We start from the raw sequence: 26,257 nt of genomic DNA, 5'->3' as shown, positions 1-26,257 counted from the left end.
CCCTTCACGCCCCACCCAGGCGGGAACCAGGCCTGGGAAATTCGGGGGAGTGGCTGTAGGGGCGCTTCGCGGCTCCCAGCTCCGCCTGCCCCTCTCCCAGGACATGGTCTGATCCCCATTGTAAAAGCTGCGCCCCGAAGAGAGGAAGAGCGTGGTGTTCCCGGCGTGGGCTGCAGGGATCTCTCTCCGGGCTGAAGCGCTGGCATTATTTTAGGGTGGAGCGGGAGAGCCCTGGATTTCGGGGAGTGGGGGTGGGCGGGGAGGAGGACCCGAGGAGGGAGAGGACTCAGTGGGGGAGTCGGTGAGGGACTATGGGGAAGGACCAGGAGCTGCTGGAAGCTGCTCGCACTGGAAATGTGGCTCTGGTGGAGAAACTCCTGTCTGGCAGGAAAGGAGGGATCCTGGGCGGTGGATCCGGACCCCTGCCCCTGTCTAATCTGCTAAGGTAAGGACGGGCACCGGCTCTGGGGATGGCACACCTCGTTATGCATTGTGATGGATACATCCTCCTCCTCACGGTTTTTGCACCTGGCGGCTGCCAGCGTTTCATTCTTAAATTAGGTAGGAAAACAGCCTGTGTGTATGGAGAGGAGGCATGAGACTCCCAGATTGATGTCTTAGAGTCTTTGAGTAATTTTAAAATAGCCTTCCATCAATGCGTCAGCCAGCTACTTTTTTTCTGAGCTGTGGTGCAGAACTTGTGTATGTACTAGTGTTGTTTGAAGAAAATCAGCTTTCCATCTCCGTTTTTTTTTTTTTATATATGTATATTTGCAGCTTCGAAGCCAGCTTCTCCCCCCCCCCCCCTCCTTTTTTTGGGTCTATTTAAATGAAATTGGCAGAGAAGCAATTGCGTGCATGCAATTATCCTGCCAAAGCCACAGCCTCTGGTTGCTTGCTACCTTCTCTTGCAGAAGGTGTTTGCTGTGCTGTGTGGGGTTCTGACCCCCACAAAATGAAGAAAGTGAACCTGAGGAGATGTCAGCAGCCCTGGGAGTGTGTAAAACTTGATGAGGCAGGTTAGGCAGCCCCAGCAATATTTTCAATCACCTCCACATAAACTTGATTATTATCTCAGGATGCAAGATGCTTGGTCCGGATTGGGATAGAATGTGTAGGATATAGTAGAGGCCTTTTAATAGGAAGATGTTGCAGATGAGACGAATCTTGATTGGAGAATCTTTTAAAGATGGCATTTTTAAAAAAAATGTCAAGGTCTTTATTCAGCAGGCAGTACCTTAGAAATAGCAGAGTTGATTTGCATATTTGAGAAACTATTAAAAGTCGAATTGATGGACAAATGAAATCAGCTGGGAGGGAGGATGCCTGAATAGCATTTACTCCATAAAATTCAAGGAGAGTTCTTTAATGTCTCAAATCATGGCTATTCAGTTTGTCCTGGGTATTTTTGGAGACAGCAGTCATCATTCATATCTTCACCTTAAAGCATCTCTTAAGCAATCCAACTGTACTTGCAAAATTTTTAAAAAGCCCAAATGATTTTCTTGGTTTTTAAAGACTTATTCACTACTCTTGATAGGGCTTCTTCATACAAACTTTTGAGTTATGGCATTGTGTTCTTTGCGTGGATTCTCATAGGTTGTAGTGGTTAGCGCAATTAATTACAATACTGGCTAATAGTGAAAATGAAAAGTTTGTATTAGAGTGAGTAGTTGGAAGATTGATGAGATTTTTAAAAGTCCCATATGTTTTGTATACTCATTGACAATGACATTGGAATGACAGTTTACCTCAGAATAATGAATATACGGAATATTTTTCAGTAAGTCTTAGAAATAACGTGTATACACTTGTTAAATTTTCGCTTTCAAAAACAAGTAGCCCATGTATGCATATTTCAGACTACAGTTCTCATAACTGCCCTTAGTCACAGATAATTCATTTAAAAATTTAGTTATAAGTTATAAGCGATGTACATCTCAGGGGTTCCATTAGTTCTAAAAATTATTATGTCTAGAAACCTATATGCTGAAACAAGTTTCTCAAAATAGCTTCTTTGAAAACAACTAAAGAGTTCTTTGAGAACAGTGAGAACTTTAGTTAATTTCATTGAGACAAATGCTATTTTAAAAAGACTGTTAACAGAATCCAAAGGCAGACGTCTTTTAAACACTCCCAGTGGGTCATTTTTTAAAAAAGAACAGTTGTCAAAGTTTAGGAATAAAATATCAACTATTTAATGTTGGTATACAACAAATAAAGTACCAAAATTGTGAACCACAGTGTACATCTCAAATGGGAGGTTTTCTCTTTTGCTAGTTTTGTCAGAGGTAGCAGCAGTAGCTCCGCAACAGGGGTGCACATGGGAAACAAACTAAAAGACAAGTTCATTGAGTAATAAATCAAGTTGTAAAATTCACAAAACTAGTAACATTTAAACTTGCATTTATCTATTTCACCCTGAATAAACAACTAAAATAGTCTTCAGAGAAAATTAGAATTAAAATTGTAATTCTTTGGGTGATCCTTTGAATAAAATGAAATTTCTAACAAGACACATTTTACTTAGCTATCACTTTATTTCATGATTATTGTCATCAGATATCTATAGAATAATGGAAAATGTGACTCTCCCTCCCCATCTAGCCTAATGACACTTAGAAATATTTTAATATTTTGGAGTGAATCGTGGAATAGGTTTGGTACTTTTTTTCTACCTGCTTTGTTACTTGTGTAGTAGTAGTGTCAGACCTATGCTAAGTATTTACATGTATCATCTTATTCATTTCTTATATCAACCTTAAGAAGTTGATTCTAATTTCACAGATGAAGGACTAAAGAGATAGGTGTATTAATAACTTGCTCAAGATCATTTGATTAGTAATGCCAAGGATCTGAAATTTAGTGATTCACATTTGCTTTACCAGGTCTGTTTTATTCACAAAAATTTAAGGTAGATGGTCAATTTAGATAGTCCAATCTGAACATTTCTTTTGCTGCTAACAATAATTGAACCTAAACTCATCAATGCTTTTCTAGTTAAGTAAGTACCTATTGACTGCCTTATGAGGGTTCACTAAGAACTTTGCAGAAGATGCTTTCAATTACTTATTATGTACTAACTGCCATTTTCAATAAAAGAAAGAATGCTTTTTTTGTGTGTGTGGTGCTGGGGATCGAACCCACAGCCCAGATATAATGTTTTTAAACTTATTTTTATTTTTGTGGAAGAACTGTCATTTTCCTTGCCTGTTATGTGACAGTATATAATAGGTGTTAAGACCTTAAGTATTTGTATTTTCCACTACTCTTTGCCTTCTTTGCATATTCTTAAATTTGGGAATGACCTTCTTAAAATATAGTGGCAAGAAATAAATAATATTCCCTGGATTCTGTTTGATCAGTATAGAAAATAGGAGAGCTTGATATACTGAATTAAAAAAACAGATTAAGAGCATTCATAGTATGATCCTATTTTTATTATTTTTTATAATCCTAATTTTATAAGAAAATAAATTATGTGAACATTTATGATGTGTGTAGTCTGGGATAATAAAACACCAAAATGGAGATAGTATTCATCTTTGGTGGGATTGTGGATAACCTTTAATTTCTTTTTCTTATCTGCATTTCAAATGTTCTACAGTGAACACATATTATGCAGTTAAAATGGCAGCTATTATAACATGATACAATGAAATTATTACCTTCTTATTATTGATCTTAGACCTACCTCTACCTACAAGTCAAGATTTTCTAAGCTATGAAAATGGTGTGGACTCAGACTGAGCATGTAGTTAATTAAAACTTCCAGGTATTTTTTCCCCCATCAATGATGTGTGAAGCCATTATTTTCTCTCCTGGTGCTTGTAAAAGTATTGGTTGAATTTAAATTATTCCTATTATGTTTCATCTTATTTGTTTTAGCCTGTATTTGTAATATATCTAAATCTTTAAAAATAATAAGCCTATCAGCATATTAACTTATCTCCTCCGCATCATCTGTAGTTTTTTTTTTTTTTTTTTTTTTTAACTTCCACTTTTTATTTTTTATTTTTTATTTTTTTTATTGTAAACAAATGGGATACATGTTGTTTCTCTGTTTGTACATGGCACAAAGGCATACCATTTGTGTAATCATAAATTTACATTGAGTAATGTTGTTTGATTCATTCTGTTATTTTTTCCCTTCCCCCCACCCCTCCCACCCCTCTTTACCCTCTATACAGTCCTTCCTTCCTCCATACTTGCCCCCCCCTACCTAACCCTAACTCTAACCCTAACACTAACCCTTCCCTCCCCCCCATTATGTGTCATCCTCCACTTATTAGCGATATCATTCGTCCCTTGGCTTTTTGAGATTGGCTTATCTCACTTAGCATGATATTCTCCAATTTCATCCATTTGCCTGCAAATGCCATAATTTTATCATTCTTTATGGCTGAGTAATATTCCATTGTATATATATACCACAGTTTCTTTATCCACTCATCAATTGAAGGGCATCTAGGTTGGTTCCACAGTCTGGCTATTGTGAATTGAGCAGCTATGAACATTGATGTGGCTGTATCTCTGTAGTATGCTGATTTTAAGTCCTTTGGGTATAGGCCAAGGAGTGGGATAGCTGGGTCAAATGGAGGGTCCATTCCGAGTTTTCTAAGGAATCTCCACACTGCTTTCCAGAGTGGCTGCACTAATTTGCAGCCCCACCAGCAATGTAAGAGTGTACCTTTCTCCCCACATCCTCGCCAACACCTGTTGTTGCTTTCATCTGTAGTTTTAATAAACCTGTTTTCAATAACTGGCATCCAACACACCATAATATATCCCCAAAGAACCTCTCTTCATCTTAGTTTAAATTTAAAAGTGTCAATCTTTATGCATGGTATTTCTCCCTACATTTGAGCCACTTAATGGAACTGTCAGTCAGCTACTTCTCTCCATTATACTTGTGAGAATATAGTGAGGTAGTTTGTCCATTGCCTTTCTTAAATTCATGCCATGTTCTGTTTAGGGCATTACTTTGATCTATTGCTTTAATAGTATAAGTTCCACCAAAATCAGGATGCTTATTTTAACTCATTTCTGGTAGTGAGCCATTGATAATTCCTATCTTTCATGAAAATTCTTTTTAGCCTCTTGCATCTAATTCTTTTGGGTCTGAGTCTTTAACATACATTTAAAGCAACTAAGTTTCTCTTATGATCTCTCTGTTTGGAACTTTAATAATTTCCTTATTTGTTTATCCTTTGCAGTTTGAAAATTATTCTCAATAGGGAAAAAAAAGCCAAATAAAAGTTGGGAAGAATCAGATTTTTGGCACCGTTAGATATCATAGAATATTCTTCTGTGGACTAAAACTGTCAACAGTTTATATTTCAGAGCTTAAGATTATGTTAGTGAACTGTTATACCTCCCTTTCTGTCAAACCTAGCTGAAATAAATATTTAGCATTTTTTTCCTGGAAATGTATGTATTTCTCTTTTGTGTTTGTTTTCAGCTATGTCCCTTACCACTTCACTTTGATGCTTAAAGAAATCTGAGCTCATCAGAACTTATCTGGAATGAGTTGCCTTCCTATTTTTCATCCTCCAGATTATACACAACATTTCATTTTGTTTGACTTGTGTCTTTTATGAGACAGCTGCAAAATTTTAAAAAATCTCTTCCTTTAGCACACTATCTTTCCTTCTTTTTAAAAAAATTCTACTGAGGATTGAACCCAAGGGCATTTTTTGCCACTGAACTACATTGCCAGCCCTTTTTGTTTTTATTTTGAGACAGTCTTGTTAAAATTGCTGAGACTGGCCTTGAATTTGCGATCCTTCTGCCTCCACCTTGCCAGTTGCTGGGATTATAGGTGTGCAGTACTGCTTTTGGCCACAACTACCTTTTATTTTAAGCAAAAATGATTCTCATTTAAAAAGTACTTTTTTTGTTTTTTACTGACTCTAGTATTATTTGTATTTTAATAAAGCAGTGAAAGTTTGTTAATACCTTATAGTTACTTGGCTTTCTTAGTGCTCCAGAATTGAGTAATATGTAATGTGTATTTAGTAAATTCTTGTTCAACGTAAAGCATCCAGTTCTTAAGATACACATGTGAAAAAGTTAGATCAATAATAAGTGGGGGAAAATCTTCTGGTCACCAAAGGCAGATCAAAGAGCTTATAAATGCTTCAGATTCAGGATTCAGCTCATGAAGTTTTTGGTGCTGGGTACAAGGAGCTAAGAGGCAACTAGGAAGCATTGTAATTTTCACAATTTGGACATTTGTGGTTATTGGTACTCTAATACAAGAAACTCACTTTTAGAGAAGCTGGTTAAATAGAGTAAGTCACAAATAGAGCAGTCAAGCCTCATGAAAATGTTATATCTATAAAAATAGTCAAGTTGCAATTGGGTTATCTATTTTAGATAGTAATGATGTTTGATGCGGTGATTGCACTATTATGTTCAGGGAGCTGTGTCTGCCAGAGTGAACAGTGCCAGCTGCATGATGGGAAATAAGGAGACAGGCGAGGGCATTTTGGTGTTGACCTCTTTCTGCTAAGCAGGATTCTCAACTCCCTCTTCAAAATCCTGAGAGCAATATTTGTAGCAGTGAACTAGGACAGCCAGACAGGGACTAGTACTCATCCCGTTCATTCTTACATTACACAGTTTTTCAAGTGTGTGATTCAGTGATTTCTTACCATGGATGGAAGGGTGGAGTGAGTCTGACATTAAGGCAGAGTGTACAACGTGTCTTTCAGCAGTGTGTCTCTTGACTTGAGCAGTTTAAACTCTCAGGTGACAGTAAACAATTTGATTACTTCAATTGTAAACCAAAATAATTTATTATGTATTTGAGTTTGGAAAACTTTCTCAAACAACCTATCATAGAACATTCTTCTTGGGTATTTAACTAGAAATGGAAGCTGACCATAATGTAAATCAAGGGTTAGAAAAAATGAATTCAAACCTATGGAACCTGAAGTTATTTGACATTTAATGTATTTTAGTGTGTCTTTGTTTTCTGGTTTGAGCATATTGCAGAATGTTATTAATTAAAATACAGTGAGTTTTGATTATTCACTGATATGAGAAAATACTTTATATTTTAAAAAGCAGGAATTTATAAGAATACTCACCTGTTTTCTAGTTCTTTCTTGTGTGTGTGATGACAAGGTCCTGTAAACCTCACAAGAGGCCAGAGGCATGATGCCAGTTGAAAACCCAATGAATTTTAAACCTGGGTGAGGCTTGAAATTGGTTTTTGAGGGTGGATCAAAAGCTGTGGTCAACCCAAATCTTCACCATTTTGTCTTAGGATCTGACTTCCTTAAGAAGACTCCTAAAGCACAAGAAGTAAAATGAAGAATCAATAAATGGGATGGATTTAAAGGAAAAAGCTTCTTCTCAGCAAAGGAAAGGATAGCATGAAGAGGGCTTACAGAATGGGAGAAAATCTTTACCACCTGTACCTCACATAGAGCATTAATCTCCAGGATATATAAAGAACTCAAAAAACTTAACACCAAAAAACAAATAACCCAAGCAATAAATGGACTAAGGAATGGAACAGACACTTCACAGAAGAAGAAATAGTCAATTAACAAACATGAAAAATGTTCATCTCTTGCAATTAGAGAAATGCAATTCAAAACTAAGATTTCATTTCACTCCAGTCAGAATGGCGATTATCAAGAATACAAGTAACAATAAATGTTGGCAATGATATGGGGAAAAAGGTACACTCATACATTACTGGTGGGACTGCAAATTGATGCAACCATTATGGAAAGTAGTATGGAGATTCCTCAGAAAACTCAGAATGGAACCACCATTTGACCCAGCTATCCCACTCCTTGGCTTATACCCAAAGGACTGAAAATCAGCATACTACAGAGATATAGCCACATCAATGTTTATAGCAGCTCAATTCACAATAGCCAAGCTATGGAACCAACCTAGGTGCGCTTCAACAGATGAATGGATAAAGAGAATGTGGTATATATACACAATGGAATGTTACTAAGCCATAAAGAAGAATGAAATTATCACATTTGCCTGTAAATGGATGGAGCCAGACTATCATGTTAAGTGAAATAAGCCAATCCCAAAAAACCAAAGGCTGAATGTTTTATGTGATATGTGGATCCTAATTCACAATAAAGGAGGGGGACCTCTAGGGAAGAATAGAGTTACTTTGTATTAGGCTGAAGGGAGTGAGGGGAGGGGGTGTTAGGGGTAGGAAGGATAGTAGAATGAATCAGACATTATTACCCTACGTGCATATAAGACTACATGTGTAATTCTACATCATGTACAACCAGAAGAATGAGAACTTATGCTCCATTTATGTATGATGTGTCAAAGTGCATTCTACTGTCATGTATAACTAATTAGAACAAATTTAAAAAAAAGTGTGGTCAAAGGATAAATTTCTATTTCTTCAATTTCTTCTACAGTATCCACAGTGTTAACCTCTGAGTCTGTTCCTTATTGATAGTGCTTGCTTATTAAATGGCATGTCTTAATAGATCTAACTTTAATATGGAACTTTGATTCACTTGTGCTATAGAGTTATCTGGATTTTGTTGTGTTGTCAAAGTAGCTTTATTTAACATAGTTAATTTCTTCTAATTAAGTGAGTTGAAATAGTCTTCTTAGATTGGTTCCCATATTTTGATCAAAGAGTCTTGACTGATGGTTGTGGGCCTAGACAATCAACCTCATTTCCTGCTATTTCCTTGATGTTTTAGTTCCCATATTTCATTTCCTTTAACCTTTCCACCCGACTCTCTTTTTCTAGAAAAAAAGTTTTTTCTAATTACTACATGTTCACCCTGGCTGAGTTTTGGAGACAGCTCTCTTTTCTAAAGGGAAGAAAATTTGGCAAGAGTAGAGCTGAAAGGGATTGTGTAGTGAAAAACAAATATTGGACCTTCAAAGTTGAGGGGTCTACAAAGTTAGCTTTCAACATCTCTAGTTTCCTGTGTACCTCAATATTAATTTTTCTCTCACCTGATGAAACCAGGCCTGTCTCTTTCCTATCTTTATTTCAAAAACTACTTATGGGAGATGCCAGTTGATCAATACTGAAGTATGACTGGTAAAGCTTTTAGGAAGATGTTATTTTATTATTTTAACTTAAAAAGTAACGAAATCTTATGCCAAAAATAGTAACCTATGAAGCTCTATGGTAGAGAATTCTAATGGAGTGACTTTTATCTGGTTTACAAGAGGGAGCGGGATCAAAGTGATCATTTATCCTTCCTTTTATAAGGCTGAAGAGGAAAGAAATTTGATAGGGAACATAGCCCTGATAATTAAGAGGCTTTTTTTTTTCTACTCCTTTAGTCACTATAACTTCTTATCAGATTTATATATACTCATCTTAGATCATGACATATGGCATTTTGTTATTTCCAGAAGTTATTCCTTAGATTTATATATTTGTTATGTAATCACAGGTGACAAGCTGTGAAATAGAATTATGTAACAGCTTTCATCATAATGTTTGAAATTCAAATTATTTTAAATCTATTTCTTTTTATTAAAAAAATTCATGTTGCAAGTTGACTTTAGTATCTAGGTTATAAACAAACTTTTAAACTTTTTGGTTCTGGAATTGAACCCAAGGATACTTTACCACTGAGCTACATCCTTAGTTCTTTTTATTTTTTATCATGAGACAGGGTCTTGCTTTGTTGCTGAGGCTGGCCTTGAACTTGCAATGCTGTTGCTTCAGCCTCCTGAGTCACTGGTATTACATGTGTGCATTGCCATACCCAGCCATAAATTTATGTTTTACTGTACAGTGAAGGCATATGAGGTTCTAACCCTTGGGTCCCAATTAGTATTCCTGCATTAATTTCAGTTTTCTTTTTTTTTTTTTTTTTCTTCCGGTGCTGGGGATTTGAACCCAGGGCCTTGTGCTTGCGAGGCATAATTTCAGTTTTCTTTCTGCCTAAATTATTCTTAGCCACTTCAGGTTCTTGTTTGGTACCTCTAGTTACTAATCTGCATTTGAAATGGCTTATGTAGCATACTGATATGCTAAATATAGTATTTAGTGTTTTGAATATACTAAAAAACTAGTATATTTACTTACAGAATTATCTTTGCTTTGTGTAGATTTTTACTGCTAGTGTGGAGACACTGGAGTGAGTGGGAGTGTATTTGGACGAGCAGTGGGAATTATGCAGGGATGTTCTTTGGCTCGGTAAGCTCCAGTAGTGGGTAGCCTAGAACAGTTGTTTTCTGTTGATTTGCTTTGGTTATTCCTCAGAGTGGTCTGCCATTCTGGAGACTGATAGAAACTGTGACTGTGAAGACATCATTGAGGGGGAAAAAAGTAGATTTACAGTGATTATTTCTTAGAAGTCTGCCTCCTCCTGCTGTGTGTGTGTGTGTGTGTGTGTGTGTGTTTTCTGCAGCATATTAGGGTGTACTTAGATGAAACTTATCCGCCAACCAAATACATCCAACTAATCAATAAATCCATCAGAATTTTATAGAAAACGGACAGGTAAGAACAATGACAAATAATGCTCTCTTATTATTTCAGTAAGTATTTATTGAGTGCTCTGTGGGTTCTAAAATTGAATGAGATTATCTCTACCAATCCCGAGATTTAGAGGAATAGTGGGACAGTTATATAAACAAAGAGTTAAAATACAATGTAAGATATGCTGCAGCAGAAGTATCAAACAGTGCTACAGGAGCACTAGGGCACCTTTAATTCTACCTGGTAGGAGTACTCATGGGAAACTTTGGAGATCTGGTTGACATCCTGAACTTTTAGGATGAGTAGGAGTTTCCTAGGATGGCAGGTTGAGAGAAGAATATTTTAGGCAGAAGGATCAATATATGCAATAATAGTGTATGGATATGTAGAATATGATTTGGAGTATTTGCTGGTGTGTGTCCCAGATAGGCTAACTTCTTTATATCCAATCTTCACAATAATTCTACCGAGTCTTTATTACTAAAACCATTTTTAAATGGGGTTAAAGATCAGAAAAATTCAGTAACTTGCCCAAAGTTATGGAGCTAGTAAATAACATATTTGAGATTCAAAATTAGGTATTTCTGATCCCAGACATCTTTCTAAAGTGATATTTTACTGCCTGGTTACACAAGGATCAGTGTATGCTCTGGATTAAGGTATGAAAATACCAATATATTTCCAATATATGATTAACTTCTACAAAATTTTATAGTAACATACTTCAGTTCCAACCTAGTTCTCAATTTTGTTTATACTTATATAATTTCATGGTAAGGGCAATATTGTGCTTTACATTTGTTCCTGATAGCACATTAACAGTAAAATGAATTGAGTTTAAAAATAAGTTAGGTAAAGATGTTTCAAAATATTTGATCGTGAGTCATTTTCACTTTAAAACAGTGGAATTATTTTACCAAAAATTTCTTGGGTGCTTGATGTTGTCTGACTTCTGTTGTCTTCAGAGACAGGTTCATCCCAAGTTTGTGGGTTTATTTCTCATCTCTTCTTTCTTACATGAATGAAAATACAGTGTTGACTAGTTTTCATTTTATGATCCACCTCTTTCAAGCGAATAAATCTGAACTCATAGTTAACTAATTTTTAAGCTCATTATTAACTCATGGGCTTTGTTCACTCTAGTGTTAGACAGGGGGACCAGGCCCCCTGTCCCTTTGCTATACTTTTCTCTCTCTCAGTTCTGAGGTATTCTTAGGCTTTTTCTTCTGCTTCTTCTTTTTTGGGTACCAGAAATTGAACTCAGGGGCACTCAACCACTGAGCCACATCCCCAGCCCTATTTTGTATTTAGTTAGAGTCTCACTGAGTTGCTTAGTGCCTTGCATTTGTTGGGGCTGGCTTTGAACTTGAGATCCTCCTGCCTCAGCCTTCTGAGCCTCTGAGATTATAGATGCGTGCCGCTGTGCCCGACTTCTTTAGCTTCTTTAAACCCAGAACTCCATTTAGTTTTACTTTGTACCAACGAAAAAATTTCTGTATTGCATTTTATTTAATCCTGTCTTATATCTCCATTTTTTAGAACAGTAAATGACATAAGTGAAAGGAATAGCAGAATGGAATGGTAAAGTCTGGGTCTTACGTTTGAATGCAAACTCTGCCTCAGTGGACATTTAGCTCTAGGCAAATTATTTAACTTCTGTGAGCTTCAGTCCCTTATTGATAAGATAAGGATAATATCTAAGTAGAATGGTAAAAATTAAAAATACAGTAGTCCCCCCAAGCTTGGTTTCACATACTCATGGTCAACCATGTTCTGAAAATATTAAGTGGAATATTATATAAGTAAACAAGGCTTAAGTTTTAAGTAAATATATTACAGTGTATTATTGCTGTTTTATTTTGTTACTGTTGTTAATCTTATTTTACCTAATTTATAAATTAAACTTTATCATAGACATGTATGTATACAGAAAAAAAAAATAGTATATGTGTCACTGAGGTTTCGGGCATCTGCTGGGGGTCTTGGAACATGTCCCCCATGGATAAGGGTGGACTACTGTAATTTGTAATGAAATAGTATGATGCCTGTCAGATAGGAGGGAATAAAAATACTTATTGTTATTATTTAGACATTACATGCAAAGAACAGTCAATATGTATGCATAATTATAAATCCTAATCATATTATACTTGAGCTTAGCCAAAAGGCCCAGAAATGATATAATAAGTACTAATTATAGATTTCATGAGTATATTTATTTGAATGGGCAACTCTGGGACATTCGCATTGTACTTCTTTAGGTACATTGTTTTAACCTAAACCTTAAGTGGAGTGACTACAGGCAGGAGTACAGGCTATTGGGCGTGATATTATTTGGCTAGCCTTCTGATTCCAGAGGTAGGTGATTGCTTTTTTCTACTTACTTTTAGGAGTGGTACTGGTGACCAAAGATTTAGCATTTGATTTTTCTGCTTTCTTAATTTGAAGAGGAGATCATATTCCACTGAAGTTGTGCTGTGCTATCATCCGTTAGATTAATGGATTCCTAATAAGCCTATCCTGAATATTTTCTTTCTTTTAAAATCATGAATTGACAGATATTTTGAGGGTGTGTACTATATATTCAGCATGGTGATGGTGCTTTGAAGGATAGAAAACACTCATTTGTAGGCTTATAAAACACTTATAAAAGTTACATACATAAAATAACTATGTAGAAATAGTTAATTTTGCTAGGGCACAAAAGTTCACAAATTTGACTTTTTTTTTTTTATCAGTCCAATGTCAACATTTGCCTCCCATCTACTGCTATACATCGGTGTATGATCTAACTTGGACTGCAAATCAAGTTTAAGTAATTTCTTAATAGTTGGAGGTAGGGCTATATACTCCCAGATCTTTTTCTATTACAATTTAACAGTTTTTATTTTGAAATATTCACATATAATGGAAAAACTGGAAGTACAGTACAAAGAACTCACCCCTCTGTGAACCATTTGAGAGTAAGTTGCCTACCTGGTCACTTCGGAGTACTTCAGTTATATTTCCTATAAATAAAGACGTTTTCTAAATAACTACAATACAACTACTAAAATCAGTAAATTGATTTGACTGCATCACAACCACCTGTTCTCAGACCCTTGTTTTTTTATATATATTTTTTAGTTGTAGGTGGACACGATACCTTTATTTTTATGTGGTGCTAAGGATCAAACCCAGGGCCTCATGCATGCTAGGTAAGTGCCCTACCACTGAGCCACAACCCCAGCCCTCTTGTTTTCTTGTCAATATCAATATCAATATCATATCATTTTCATAGTATTCCATAGTATTTGTCTATTTTTATGTTGTCCTTGGGATTCCATAGGAATAGTTCTTAAATGTCATAGTTTGTGACATTTCATTAGCAGAACAAGGGTCCTTGCAGAATGCTTACACTATCTGTTCCCTGTTACCCTTCAAAATCTCTCCAGAACTCTTGGTTCTGGGGATTGACAGATACTTATTTGCCCAGCAGTCTAATCCATGTTATCACCACTTCTGTGATAGGAAGGATCCATGTTTAATATAACCTTCTTTGGAAGAATTGATTGCTTGTTCTTTAAAGGAAAATGTGAATTTATAAGACTGTAGAAGTTTCTTGTAGAATTAAAAAAAACAAAACAAACAAAAAACAAAACTGAACTGCCAGGCTGTTGGAAAGACTGGGAATTAAAGCAACAAAAATCCTTGGGACAGGGTCTTTAAGTGTAAACTTGAGGCTGCTGGGTCTCTGAACTCAGTCTCATGGATAGGGGAAAGAAGAGTACAAAATCTCAGAAAAGGGACATGTGAGAAGAAATGTTTATTACAACTATTTTGTAAATTTGTTGAGAGAATACACCCAATTCAGAAATTATTCTTCATTCAGAAATTTCCCACTTCCTCTGTTATCTTCCCCCTTTTTTTTTTAGTGGCAGTTGGGGACGGTAGGTACTAGGTATTGAGCTCAGGGGCATTTGGCCACTGAGCTACATCCCCAGCCCTGTTTTGTATATTATTTGGAGACTGTCTCTTGGAGTCGCTTAGCGCCTTGCTTTTGTTGAGGCTGGCTTTGAGCTCGAGATCCTCCTGCTTCAGGCTCCTGAGCCAGAGATTACAGGTGTGCGCCACTGTGCCTGGCCTTCCCTTATATCTTTAAAAAACCAAAATACTGTCAGACGTAAGACGCCGATTCTACCATGGTAGCGTGGAGGAGGCTGCCAATTCCATTTCAAAGCATCTCTGAGCCTGCGGAGTAAACAGCATGAGCAAAGCTCACCCTAGCGAGCTGACAAAATTTATGGACAAGAAGTCATTGAAATTAAATGGTGGCAGATATGTCCAAGGAATATTGCGGGGATTTGACCCCTTTATGACTCTTGTGATAGATGAATGTGTGGAGATGGCAACTAGTGGGCAACAGAACAATATTGGAATGGTGGTAATACGAGGAAATAGTATCATCATGTTAGAAGCCTTGGAACAAGTATAAATAATGACTATTCAGCACAGAAATCCGTGTCCCGTTTCCAGAGGGCCTATTTAACTATGACATAAAAATTGGGTCATGTACATTTTCATATTAAACTTTTTGTTAAATAAACTTTTTAATAACAAAAAACAAACAAACAAAACCAAAATGCTGTGTGACTATGGGTATATTATCCAAGGTGATAGTGGTGTTAGGAACAATGTGTTAAGTCAGGGAGTTTCCAGTAGTAAAATCACTCACAATAAATACCTAACTCTTCTGTTTTCTTAGTTATATGCTGTGAATATTATCTAGACCCTACTATTGTTATTTTGTAATGTTTCTTTATTTTAAATGGATGAAAACCCTTGTAGAACTTTAGTCAAGTGTGGGTCTCAACCTGAATTGAGAAAAATGAATCTAGACTTACAAGTTTATGCATATCCAAGATAGTCTAAGGTTTTCCTTTTAGTTAATATATTTAGGTTTCCTGCCTTTTTTTCTGTCTGATATTTTTCCTTAATAGTTCAGCTCTTTTTTCCTTGGCAGCGCAGCAGTGTCAGCTTTTGCTGGTAAACCTGTGGAAAGGAAACTAGAACATGCTCTTTGACTAAAAAGGAAACAGAGGAGTTAGGAAAGAGAAAGAAAGGGAGGTTAAGAGAAAGATTCATGGCTGGCCATAGTTTTCTCAAGGTAATTTTTGTGGCTAGTTCAGTTAAATGCTCTTAAGAGGCTGGATTATCTGTCTTGGAAGTGTGTGAGGGAACCTTACCCTGAATAGGTGGTTATAGCTTAGAAGAAAAGGGCAAATCTTGTCCATAGGGAATCAAGGATTTCTACCTTTGATTTTTAGAGCTTGTTACATGGGTGAATTTATGCTTTTAATGTCTTTGCACCATTATTTCTAAACATCTCTAAGTGTGAATCTTTAAAAGAATTCTCTACAATTCACATTTATACACCACATATTTTGCTCGTATTTCAAGTCTCCTATTCTTTTTGCAAATAAAGTGCTCATTTTGGCTGTTTTCCAGATATGACAGTTGGTGGACATGCTTCAGTAGAGAAAAGGAAATTTTGCCTGCTTATCTACTCTCTCCCGTCTGCCCAAGATAGTGTGTCTGTCAATTGTGACCTGATTTTGAAATAATTTATTAAATAGAGGGATGCATGATGTTATTTAAAATTTTGGTATGACATTGACTTTTAGTCCTTCATAATAAGCTCTTTACTAGATTTTCTGGGTGAGGTATATTGCTTTGGGGATTTTAGAAATTTCTTAACTCCTTCAGTAAATTCAGATTCTGTTCAGTGCAAGTATGGCTTAATGTTTACTCAGGAAATAAAATATACTATTTAGAAGATGAAGCAGACTATATTTTTTTTGCCATGAACACCATTATTTTGGGTAAATATTAATTTTATAGGTAAGAAAATAATGTTCTTATTAGCCAGTAGGCTGCTTAAGAAAAGTCAAATAAATATGAAATACTTAGTTTTGGTATTTTATTGCTTTCATTAACTATGTTGATATCTTTCCATTTTTATGTTAAAATTTAATATATGTGCAATAGGTAATAATTTAAGGTCCTTCACTTGTAATCTTTTAATCTGAAGTTGGGAGAGAGGTCTAGATGAATTACATTTCTCTTAAAAATCATGTTTCTTGGTTTTAAAAATTATTACTTTCAAAAATCTACCCTAAACTTATATCGCCAGTTCATTCCTCTTCCTGTACTCTACACATAATACTTCCAATGTGCTATTGAACATCTTCCCCTAGTTCTGCTCTGCTCCCCATATGACTCCTTTGTGTTAGGAAACTACAGTGTACTACTTATTTAAGCTAGAAACCCTAGAGACATGCTTGACCTTTCTCTCTCAGCTTACTTGTGTCCATTCGCTATCTCTGATTCCAATATTAGCCCTTCCAATCCAGTTCCTACCTTGCTACAATAGGAATAGTTCTAAAATGGTTACTCTTTGACTTAGAAATGTATCAGTACCTCTTCATTACCTAAAGAGTAAAGTCTAAACTCTTTGACATATTACTTGAGGCTTCCTTTTTCACCAGTCCTTTGAAACAGCATCCTGCAGCCATACCAGATTTCTGTATTTCTCAGCAGGAATCCTTAGTTTACCATGGTTACTCCCCCTGGAATACTATCTTTCCTTTGTGTGCTTAGTGAAACCCTTTCATCCACATAGTCTCTATGTCAATATAATCATCTCTTCTGGGAATCTTTGCCTGATCTCTATCTTTGGTGCTTTCTGGAGCTTTGTATACATAATTCTATTTTCAGTACTTAGAATACTGCATTGTAATTATTTGTTTACATGTTTGTATTCCCTCTAGGCCACATACTCCTTCAGGCCTGAGACCTTGGCTTAATTATCTTTTAAAATGCACAAATTTTATTATTTTATGCCTAAAAATAAGATATTTAGGAAATTATTTGTTGAAAAAATAAATGAGAGAATAAGTGTGCAACAGGGCACGTGCTAATGACACATGATTTGGATTGTTTCCTTTGAGATTAATTGTTGACGAAGAAGAACACAGCTTTAGTTAGAAGTCTTACTGTAGAGAACAATTTAATATAATTTGCTGGAACACCTATTATGTGCTAGGCATTGTGCTCATTAAGGACAGTGAGACCTAGAGAAGTTTAATAATTGAGCCAGACAAATAACTTGACTAAGTGACAGAATTGGATTTGGAATCCAGGATTGCCTGACTCAAAGGCCAGTGTTCTTTCCTCAGTGCTGGAAAATTAACAGAGATGAAGGGGGTAAAACTCAATTTAAAATAAAGCAAGAAGCGTTTTCAGGGTAACAGTAAATTTGAAATCATATCTTTTGTTTTTCACTATGGATTCTAGAGATGTTTGGGAGAGATTTTTTGGGAGGCACTGGTAAGTTCATGCTCTTAATATCTTTGAATAAATGAAAGAATGAAGATTTGATAAACTAGAGGGAACTAAGGAAAATTATGCAAAGAGACAAGAAAGAATTATAAGATAATTTTACTTGGTAACTTTGTATCAGGTTTGAGTAAAAGGGAAAGCTGTATTCATTGAACTCCTGATATATTGCTATGCTCTATGATATATCATCTCCTTATCAATTCTATGGATATACCATCTTCTAATTAATTCTCACAGCAATCCTCTAAGTAAATATTTACCACAATTTCATTTAGTTCAGGTTCTATATACATTTTAGCCTTAAAAGAGGTTAAACATCTGTCTGAGGTCACACATCTGTATCTGATGGATCTTTGGTTTCAAACCTGTACAATTCCATTTTAAGGAAGTAGCATCCAGTTGATATTTGGTGCAGCTGTAATATAAATTCTCATGATGGTTTAACAAGGTGTTAAGAGGCAAAACCAGTTTGACCGGATGAATACTTTGTATGGCACAGTTGGTAGTTGATTTCCTTCCTTCCTCCCTCCCTCTTTTCCTTCCATTCCACCCAGGTCCTCACACATGGTAGGCAGGTACTCTACCACTGAGCTAAATCCCAATCCCTTTTATTTTATTTTTAGACATGTAATTGCTGAGTTGCTGAGGGTGGTGTCAAACTTGTGATCGTCCTGTCTCAGCCTCCCAAGTAGCTTTATAGGTGTGTGCCACTATACTTGTTGATAATTTTTATTTTTGTACTTTTAAAGGAAGAATGAATGTAATATAGTTATCTCTTTTCTTGGAAACCCTGCCTGCTACTCTAAAATTGTGCCAAAAGTGACATTAAAACTTGTTTTAGGTGGGCCATGGCCCACCATCCCAAACATGTTGGCTTTGCTGGGCGATATATTCTCCGGGCAGCCTCCGGCCCACCACCACCCCTTCTAGGACTCCCTGGCCAGGCTGCTCTTCTCCAGGCAGTGCCTGGCACACCGAGAATGTCTAGCAGCATGTTGGTGGAAGAGTTGGACTCGTCATTGGAGACTTGCTTTGCTTCTCTTGCGAGTCAGGATTATGTCAATGGTACCCATCAGGAAGGAATTCAAACTGGTGTTGATCGGTGTATCCAGAAGTTTCTAGATATTGCAAGACAGATAAAATGCTTTTTTCTACAAGAAAGATTGCATTTGTCTGTCCAGAAACCAGAGCAGGTTATCAAAGAGGACATCTCAGAACTAAGGAATGAATTGTAGTGGAAAAATGCGCTGGTGCAGAAGTGTTTGACAAAGCTAAGGCATTGACAGCAGGTGCTGGAGGACAGCAATGTGCAGCACAAAAAGCCAGCCCCAGTCCCTCAGGGCTCCTTGGCCTACCTGGAGCAGGCTTCTGTTAATATCCCTGTACCTCTGAAGCAGACCTGAGAGTGGTCTGGCCTACAAGGTAGCCTCTTGCAGACAGTTTCACCAAAACCCTCTCTGTGTGGACTTGGCATTTTAGAAGAATTATTTGCCAGGGAATGAGTTGGTGTTAATTTTGTTTCCACCTAAAAATTTCCCAATTTTTATGACCTGAATTACTTGATTAGTTTATAAAATGCCTATAGCTTGGTGAACTGAGTGAGGCTTTGTTTTGTTTGTAGCAAAGTTTAGACTTAGTTTGATCTCGCAGATTCTTTTTTGTTTTTTTGCTTGTTTTTAAAAATTTTATATGACTTTTATATAGTTTCCCCCCCCCCCCCATTGTTAATTTGTTATTATCTGAGGGGGAAAATTACAATACTCCAGATTCAGGGGAGAAGGAGTTTGGTTTTAGGCCTTTTATGATTACTACCCATTCATGGTAGTAGAGAAAAATATGTAAATTTGCTATCTCAAGACCTCAAGAAGAGGAATCTAATGCAATATTTGTAATGCTTCCATAGCAGTACAGAATGCAGATATTTTGTAAATGGATCAGAAAAAGGGTTAAAATACACTGTTAGTATAGTAATATCACAGTAGATCCTTAAGTTGATGCTGCCTTTTGTTTAGGTAAGCTTATGTGTTGTGTGTTGTTGACTTTTTTGAGGGGAGCTGTATTAGGAGCATGATATGCTAGATGCCTTGCAGTAATAACCAGTGTGAGTAACAAAGCAGACCCAGTCTCTCGCATGACAGCTGGGACACACAGGTGAAGTACAAGGGGTCAAAGCTTGGTCTGATTCTTTTTTCTTTTGAATTTTGTTTTGTTTGCTTATGTTTTGTTTTACCTTTTGGAGAAGAGGCAGTATACATTAGGGAAGATTCTTGCTCATGAATTTGATTCCAAGGGACTAGGGTCTTGGGGTGGAGGGTGACCTGCAGAGCGATCCTCAGCTACTTCACCTCCATAGAGAGCATGTGGCTCCTCTGTGGGGAAGGTATTTTGTTGGAAGAGGTTTTCTGTTCTCTGTTTTATGCTTCTCTTAGATTACATCCCTTCAACCAGTACAAACATTCCACTGTCTTCTGACTAGTCAGTAGGTCTGTGTCTGTGTCTTGGTTCATTTCGTCCTCTCCAACCCTGAAGATCCCTATATGCTTCGATATCTACTCATGTTCATGGACTGGCCTGGATGACACTCCATTCCAAGGAACAGGACTTTCATTCCTTCCATTGTCTTGTGGATTAGTGAATGGTATCTGTTTCTGTGCCCCTTGCTGCGTTGTATGCTCATGGGAAGTAGGCATTACTCCTCTTGAATATATACATGTATTTTACATGATACATTTTACTCTGTGTGTGTGTGTGTGTGTGTGTGTGTGTGTGTGTGTGCATGTGTGTGTATTACCCATTTTGTTTGTGTGCTGTGAGGATGATATTTGGTTTGTTGACCTATGACCTGTGATGACCAGCCTGATGCCAGCATATCCCCTTGGTTGGAATGTTTAGGTCAAAACTTAAAAGTTATTTTTTACTTGTAAGGGTGTAACCTGGTCATCTCATGCTAGTGTTTTTGGTGAAAAGGTAGGAAACTGTTCTGCTTGATGCTTAGTGAAAATGTTTTGAATTAGTGTATATACAAGTTATTGTCATTTCTTTATATTAATTCAGAAGTTATCCATCAAATAAATAGTAGTTAAAAAAAAAAAAAAAAACTTGTTTCAACTTCCTGTCACCGTAACCATTACCTGAGATAATCAGTAAGAAAAAATTTTCTTTTGACTTAGTTTTGAAGGTTCTAGTCTATGGTCATTTGGCTCTGTTTCTTGAAACTGTATCAAGGAAACAAAATATGGTGGGGAATGTGTGGTGGAGCATGCTGCTCACCTCATATAACAAGCAGGAAGCAAAGAGAGGAAGGGACTAGTGTCCCAAATCTCCCATAAGGGCATATCCTCAGTGACGTAACTTTGTTCCATTGGACCCCAGCTTTTAAAGCTTCTATAATAAGGACTTAGAGGCTTATTTTGCTAAAGATATTGACTCTTCACTTGGGCCTGAAAATACCTAATGGGTAATTAAAAGCAGGATAAAAATGTTGGCATGTCTGCCTTCATTGTATATCTGTATTCTTTCTTGCCTTAAAACTTTGGGTCAGATTCATGCTCAACTCTGCATGTAGGCATGTTAATTATTTAAGAAGTGTTAATTATTTAAAGAATCTTCCCTCCTCAGGGTTGAGGGCACCATTATAAGAATACCTAAAGTATTTTCAAGATTTTCAGGAACATAATAAATCAACACATTGTCAACCAGTTTTTATAGTGTCCTATGACAGACACCCAGGAACAGCACTTAGAAATCTCCCACTAACAACAGTGAGTCTTGTAGGGAAATCACCCCATGATGAGATTGCCTTTCTAAGTGGGAACAGTTACCCCATGGTGGGAACTGAGGCTGCCTCCCTAACTCGGAGCAACCATCTCATGGGAACTGAATTGTCCTCTAAAATGATAAGACTTCACCAGACCCTTTCAGAACCAGTACTGAAATAATGATCAGCTAGACCACAGTTTGACCAAGACTACTTAATTATGCCTAACTCTTGCCCCCTGCTTCATTTCTTCAACCTCATGTCAGTACCCCAGAACACAGGACTGAGGATGCTTGATTCCCCTTATCTTACCATTGTAGCTATATTGAATCAATTCCTTTCCTGCCTTTCACCATTACTTTTTCCCTTTGGTTTCTGGGGCAAGTGGTGGGACCTGGGACTCCCAAATTTAGTCCTTTGACTAAGGACTCTGGTAGCAGCTTTACTATCTCTCTTTAGCACCATCTGCTGGAAACCAAGCCTTAACATACCGGCCTTTAGGAGGCACTTTCCTAAACCATAGCAACTGTTTAGTGATTGCTAAGGCACAGTGACCAGTCAGATAGACACTGTAAACATCTGGAGAGGCTATATGGTGCATTTTAGCCCAGTATCAGTCCTGGTCTCTGGTGGGCTAGATCTGTTTAGATGCTTCACTATCTGAAAAACTGAGAAGAAAGAATTTTCAGCCTGACTTTGTGTTGTAGAATTATTCTGCCACCCAGATTAATTTGTTATATATGCTAAGCCAATTAGCATTTATAGTGAGAATGACATTTAAGGAAGATAAAGGAAAAGGAGATTTAGTAGAATAATGAAGCTCTCATTTATATGATGTACCACCTTGCCTAGTACCCTCCCTTCCAAAAAAATTGTTTGATCTGTAGTTCCTCATTGATTCATCAGCATGTTCACTTATTCACTCATCTATCCAGTATATTTTGTTTTCAGACTGGTTATTTTTGTCAATTCTGAGAAAGGTTTTTCTTTTTTTATCTGTTTTGAAAAAAAATGTTTGGCTATAGAATAGGCATATCAGTCTGACTACAAACAGTTTATTTACACATCTGATGTATATATTGTTATAAAGTATTTAAGGGTAGGGGCCATTTTTTTCCTATCCTCCAGTCCCCATGCCTGGCACAGTGCTTTAATAAATAATTTGGTGACTGTACAAAAGATCCATAATTCAATCCTAATGTATGTTCTTTGTAACATAAGTCTGCAGGTTACAGGTTCATGCATTCCTCCACTGACCATCTAAAGAGCTCTTAAACCTGTGAATTGAATTGTAGAGATAGTCAGCAACCCCTTAGGTGACTGCCAAAAGAAGAGATGGAATGCCAGAACTCTAAAGTTAGATAGGAAAAGGACTTTTAAAGGCTGCTCTGTTGTGTAGTGTTAAACTATATTGTTGCCCTGGGGTGTAGGGAGCAGTAGGTGATAAAGATTAGTCAGTTTGTGTTGGAGATCATACTATGTGAAGATCTAAGTTCAGAAAATAAGGGATTAAAGTCCTTCCCACTTTCCATGGTGAGAAACAAGCCTGTGAGTTTTGGAACTGCACAGAAGAAATAGTGTCAAGTGTCAGATGTCAGGTGAGAGCTAAGGATCTGAGGATCACTTTATTATAGCATTGCTGGGAAAGGCGAAATCTCAGTGGCCAAGACAGATAAAGAGCTTGGGAACACAGGAGGTCAGAGAGCAGAAGAAAGTGAGCTTGAGCCCAAGCTTTACTTGAGTATTGAGCTATTTATAGGTCATATTCTATGAGTGAAGTAGCTTTTGAGTGGAATTTCTTAAAACTGGCCCTGTTGACATTTGGTCAGATAATTTCTTGTTGGTGTTAGGGTGGGGCTGTCCTTTCCTTTGTAGGATTGCAACATTCCAAGCCTGTGCCCATTAGATGCCAAATAAACACTTCTAGACTTTACCAAGTGTTGCCTCTAGGCAAAATTTCTTCCCAACTAATGCTTTAGAGGTATATGAATGAAGTGACTGCTGCTGGCTAAAGGAAAGGGTAAGGGAACTGAATTATAAGAGGCTTAGTAAAGGTTATATATTTTCATATAAATTCCAAAATAAGGACCAAATTGTGAACATTGGTTGATTGAGATAGAACAAATTCCAAGAAGCGGCATCCTTTGTATTTGTAAATGTGAGCTGCTGTGCATGGAAATGTGAACTAATTCAGATTGTAGTGGAGAAATAGTGTTTGGAGAAAGGTGATTGAAATTGATACAGTTAAGCATAGGTTGGGGAGAACTTTGAGGGCCAGTTAGAAAGCTTAATTAGGGTGGAATTAGAAATTGATTAGTTTGAAATTAACAAGGAATAAATGTTGAAAGAGTTCTTGGATTGAGGATTTCTTTTTACAAGTTTTTTTTTTTTTTCTTATTTCATTTTGAAAAGTAAAATAAGAAAGGAAGTCCTGCGCAGGCGCGTGGCTTCGGCGCACGCAGGCGCGATAAGGGCGCTGCTCCTGGTCAATTCTAGTGGTGTCCGAGCCCCCACAGCCGGAGAGGAGTGGCCAGAACTGCTTGAGTCTCTATATTTACATTTCTGTGTTTGATAGCATTTTGATTCATCATGGATAATCTGTCATCAGAAGAGAGTCAACTAAGGGCTCACCAGGTTACTGATGAGTCTCTGGAAAGTACAAGAAGAATCCTGTTGAGTCTCAGGATGCAGGAATCAAGACCATCACTATGCTGGATGAACAAGGGGAACAACTAAACCGAATAGAAGAAGGCATGGGTCAAATAAATAAAGACGAGAGAGGCAGAGAAGACTTTAACAGAACTCAACAAGTGCTGTGGCCTTTGTGTCTGCCCATGTAATAGGACGAAGAACTTTGAGTCTGGTAAGGCCTATAAGGCAACATGGGGAGATGGTGGAGACAATTCACCTAGCAATGTAGTATCTAAGCAACCAGGCCGAGTAACAAATGGTCAGCCTCAGCAACTAACTACAGGAGCAGCCAGTGGTGGATACATTAAACGTATAACTAATGATGTCAGAGAAGATGAGATGGAAGAGAACCTGACTCAAGTGGGCAGTATCCTAGGAAATCTAAAGAACATGGCCTTGGACATGGGCAATGAAATTGAAGCTCAGAATCGACACATAGACCGAATCACAGAAAAGGCTGACACCAACAAAGATCGTATTGACAATGCCAATGTCAGAGCAAAGAAACTTATTGACAGCTAAAGCTACTGCTGTACTTCTCTCTCATTTATTCACTTCTTCAGTTCCTCCTCCTAAATCATTATCTTTTCAGAGTTTGATATTTTGGTTCTATACTCTTCTAATCTGGAGATAATGTGGAAGAAGGGCCAGAAGAATAACAGCCTACCTGATATTGTATTCCTGTTTGAGGGAAGGCTGTTGCTCATCCTTCCCTCTAGGATTTTCTTTCTCAGTTCATACTCAGATTGGTTTTCATACATCACACATAGTGTTTTCATCCTTCGTGTTTATTTGTGCAGTTTCTTTTGTTTTCAAGATTTTGAAGTATTGCCAAAGACAGCCATGAAGAAGAGAGCTGCAGAGGTTTTTTTTTTTTTGTTTGGCTTTGGTTTTGTGGTGGGTGAAAAACAAGAAATGAGAAGTCATCATTTCAGTAAAAACCTGCAGGCCACAAACAAGTTGAATAGCCACAGTAAAGATCTAGTTGGGTTTAGTTTTTGCCAGTTAAGGCTAAGTTTTGGAGCTTTTAGATACAGTATTTTTGTCAGACATCACTATTTTTGCAACCTCTGCTTCAAAAAGTATAATGAATTTTAGTTAAAGTGAGCTCAATTTCTGAACTCTTACTGATTCTCACACACACACACACACACACACACGGATTCTGTGATCTCATTTCATATTGCACATTCAGGAAAACTTTGTAAATGAGTGGCTTTTTATTTTCATATTATTAATAGTATCATTGTATCATTAAGGCCTATTAATCTCATAAATTTATCATTAGTCTTTGAAGAAAAAATATGTAAATATATATGTGTAATATGAGAGTTTCTCTCAAAAGCAGGGCTTAAATTTTTTGTGGAAGTTTGATAAAGTATATCATGTGAATGCAGATTTACCTCAATGCTAAGAATTATGTTTAGATAGGAAAAAGGAAATTTATGTTGATCTCAGGTGAAAAAATAGGTTGCTTTGAGTTTTATATAGCTTTAGACAGTTATTAAAAGTTAGAATTTATTCTGTCTTACTAAAAGTGATTTGGAAAATTACATTTGGTTTAATTATTAAAAAAAAAAAAGAAAGGAAGTCCTTTGAGTAAAATAAAAATTTAGGTTTTGTTAATATTTGAGTATTTTATCCTGATCTCATATCATCTACTTTATACCCACTGAGCAACTCTATTGTTACAGCCACTATTGGGGAAAACAGAAGTTTTGCTGCTTATAAAAGTTCTATTTTATTCATAGTTGAGTCTCACAAATTCATACTAGCTTCATGTGGACTTTTCCTGCTGCTGTTATTGCTTAAATAAATAAATAAATTCTCCTGTAAACTCCCTATTACACTCACCAGAGCAGCTGTTCTTTTCCACTCTCCATAAATCCTATTCTAGTGTAGTCATTCTTAGCAGATAATGCAGTTTCTTATTTAAGTGAGACTGAGAACATTTGGGCAAGAATTTTTTAGAA

General features: G+C 36.8%; 2 protein-coding genes and 2 pseudogenes across 12 annotated transcripts in view; all 4 read left to right on the top strand.

Moving 5' to 3' along the window:
• The first annotated feature begins 268 nt into the window (after positions 1 to 268).
• Positions 269 to 26,257, top strand: part of ANKS1B (ankyrin repeat and sterile alpha motif domain containing 1B) — a 1,201,009-nt gene continuing 1,175,020 nt past the window's right edge. For all 9 annotated transcript variants that reach the window (XM_079141356.1, XM_079141354.1, XM_079141351.1 and 6 more), the window contains exon 1: positions 269 to 445. In XM_079141356.1, the coding sequence (XP_078997482.1) occupies positions 312 to 445 (134 nt within the window). In that variant the 5' untranslated portion in view covers positions 269 to 311. The remainder of the gene's footprint in view (positions 446 to 26,257) is intronic.
• Positions 14,684 to 15,059, top strand: LOC306661993 (small nuclear ribonucleoprotein G-like). The gene has a single exon (XM_079141408.1). It carries the CDS (start codon positions 14,703 to 14,705, stop codon positions 14,928 to 14,930), a length of 228 nt encoding a protein of 75 aa, XP_078997534.1. The 5' UTR covers positions 14,684 to 14,702; the 3' UTR covers positions 14,931 to 15,059.
• Positions 16,692 to 23,951, top strand: LOC306661991 (mediator of RNA polymerase II transcription subunit 28-like; annotated as a pseudogene). Its single transcript has one exon. The product of its transcript is annotated as a mediator of RNA polymerase II transcription subunit 28-like (transcript).
• LOC306661987 (synaptosomal-associated protein 23-like) lies at positions 24,096 to 25,417 on the top strand (annotated as a pseudogene). The gene has a single exon. The product of its transcript is annotated as a synaptosomal-associated protein 23-like (transcript).

This window comes from Sciurus vulgaris, assembly GCF_902686455.1.
Source record: "Sciurus vulgaris genome assembly, chromosome: 5".
Lineage (NCBI taxonomy): Eukaryota > Metazoa > Chordata > Mammalia > Rodentia > Sciuridae > Sciurus > Sciurus vulgaris.
The sequence above is the reverse complement of the archived record's forward strand: the minus strand, read 5'-3'. Positions and strand labels throughout refer to the sequence as shown.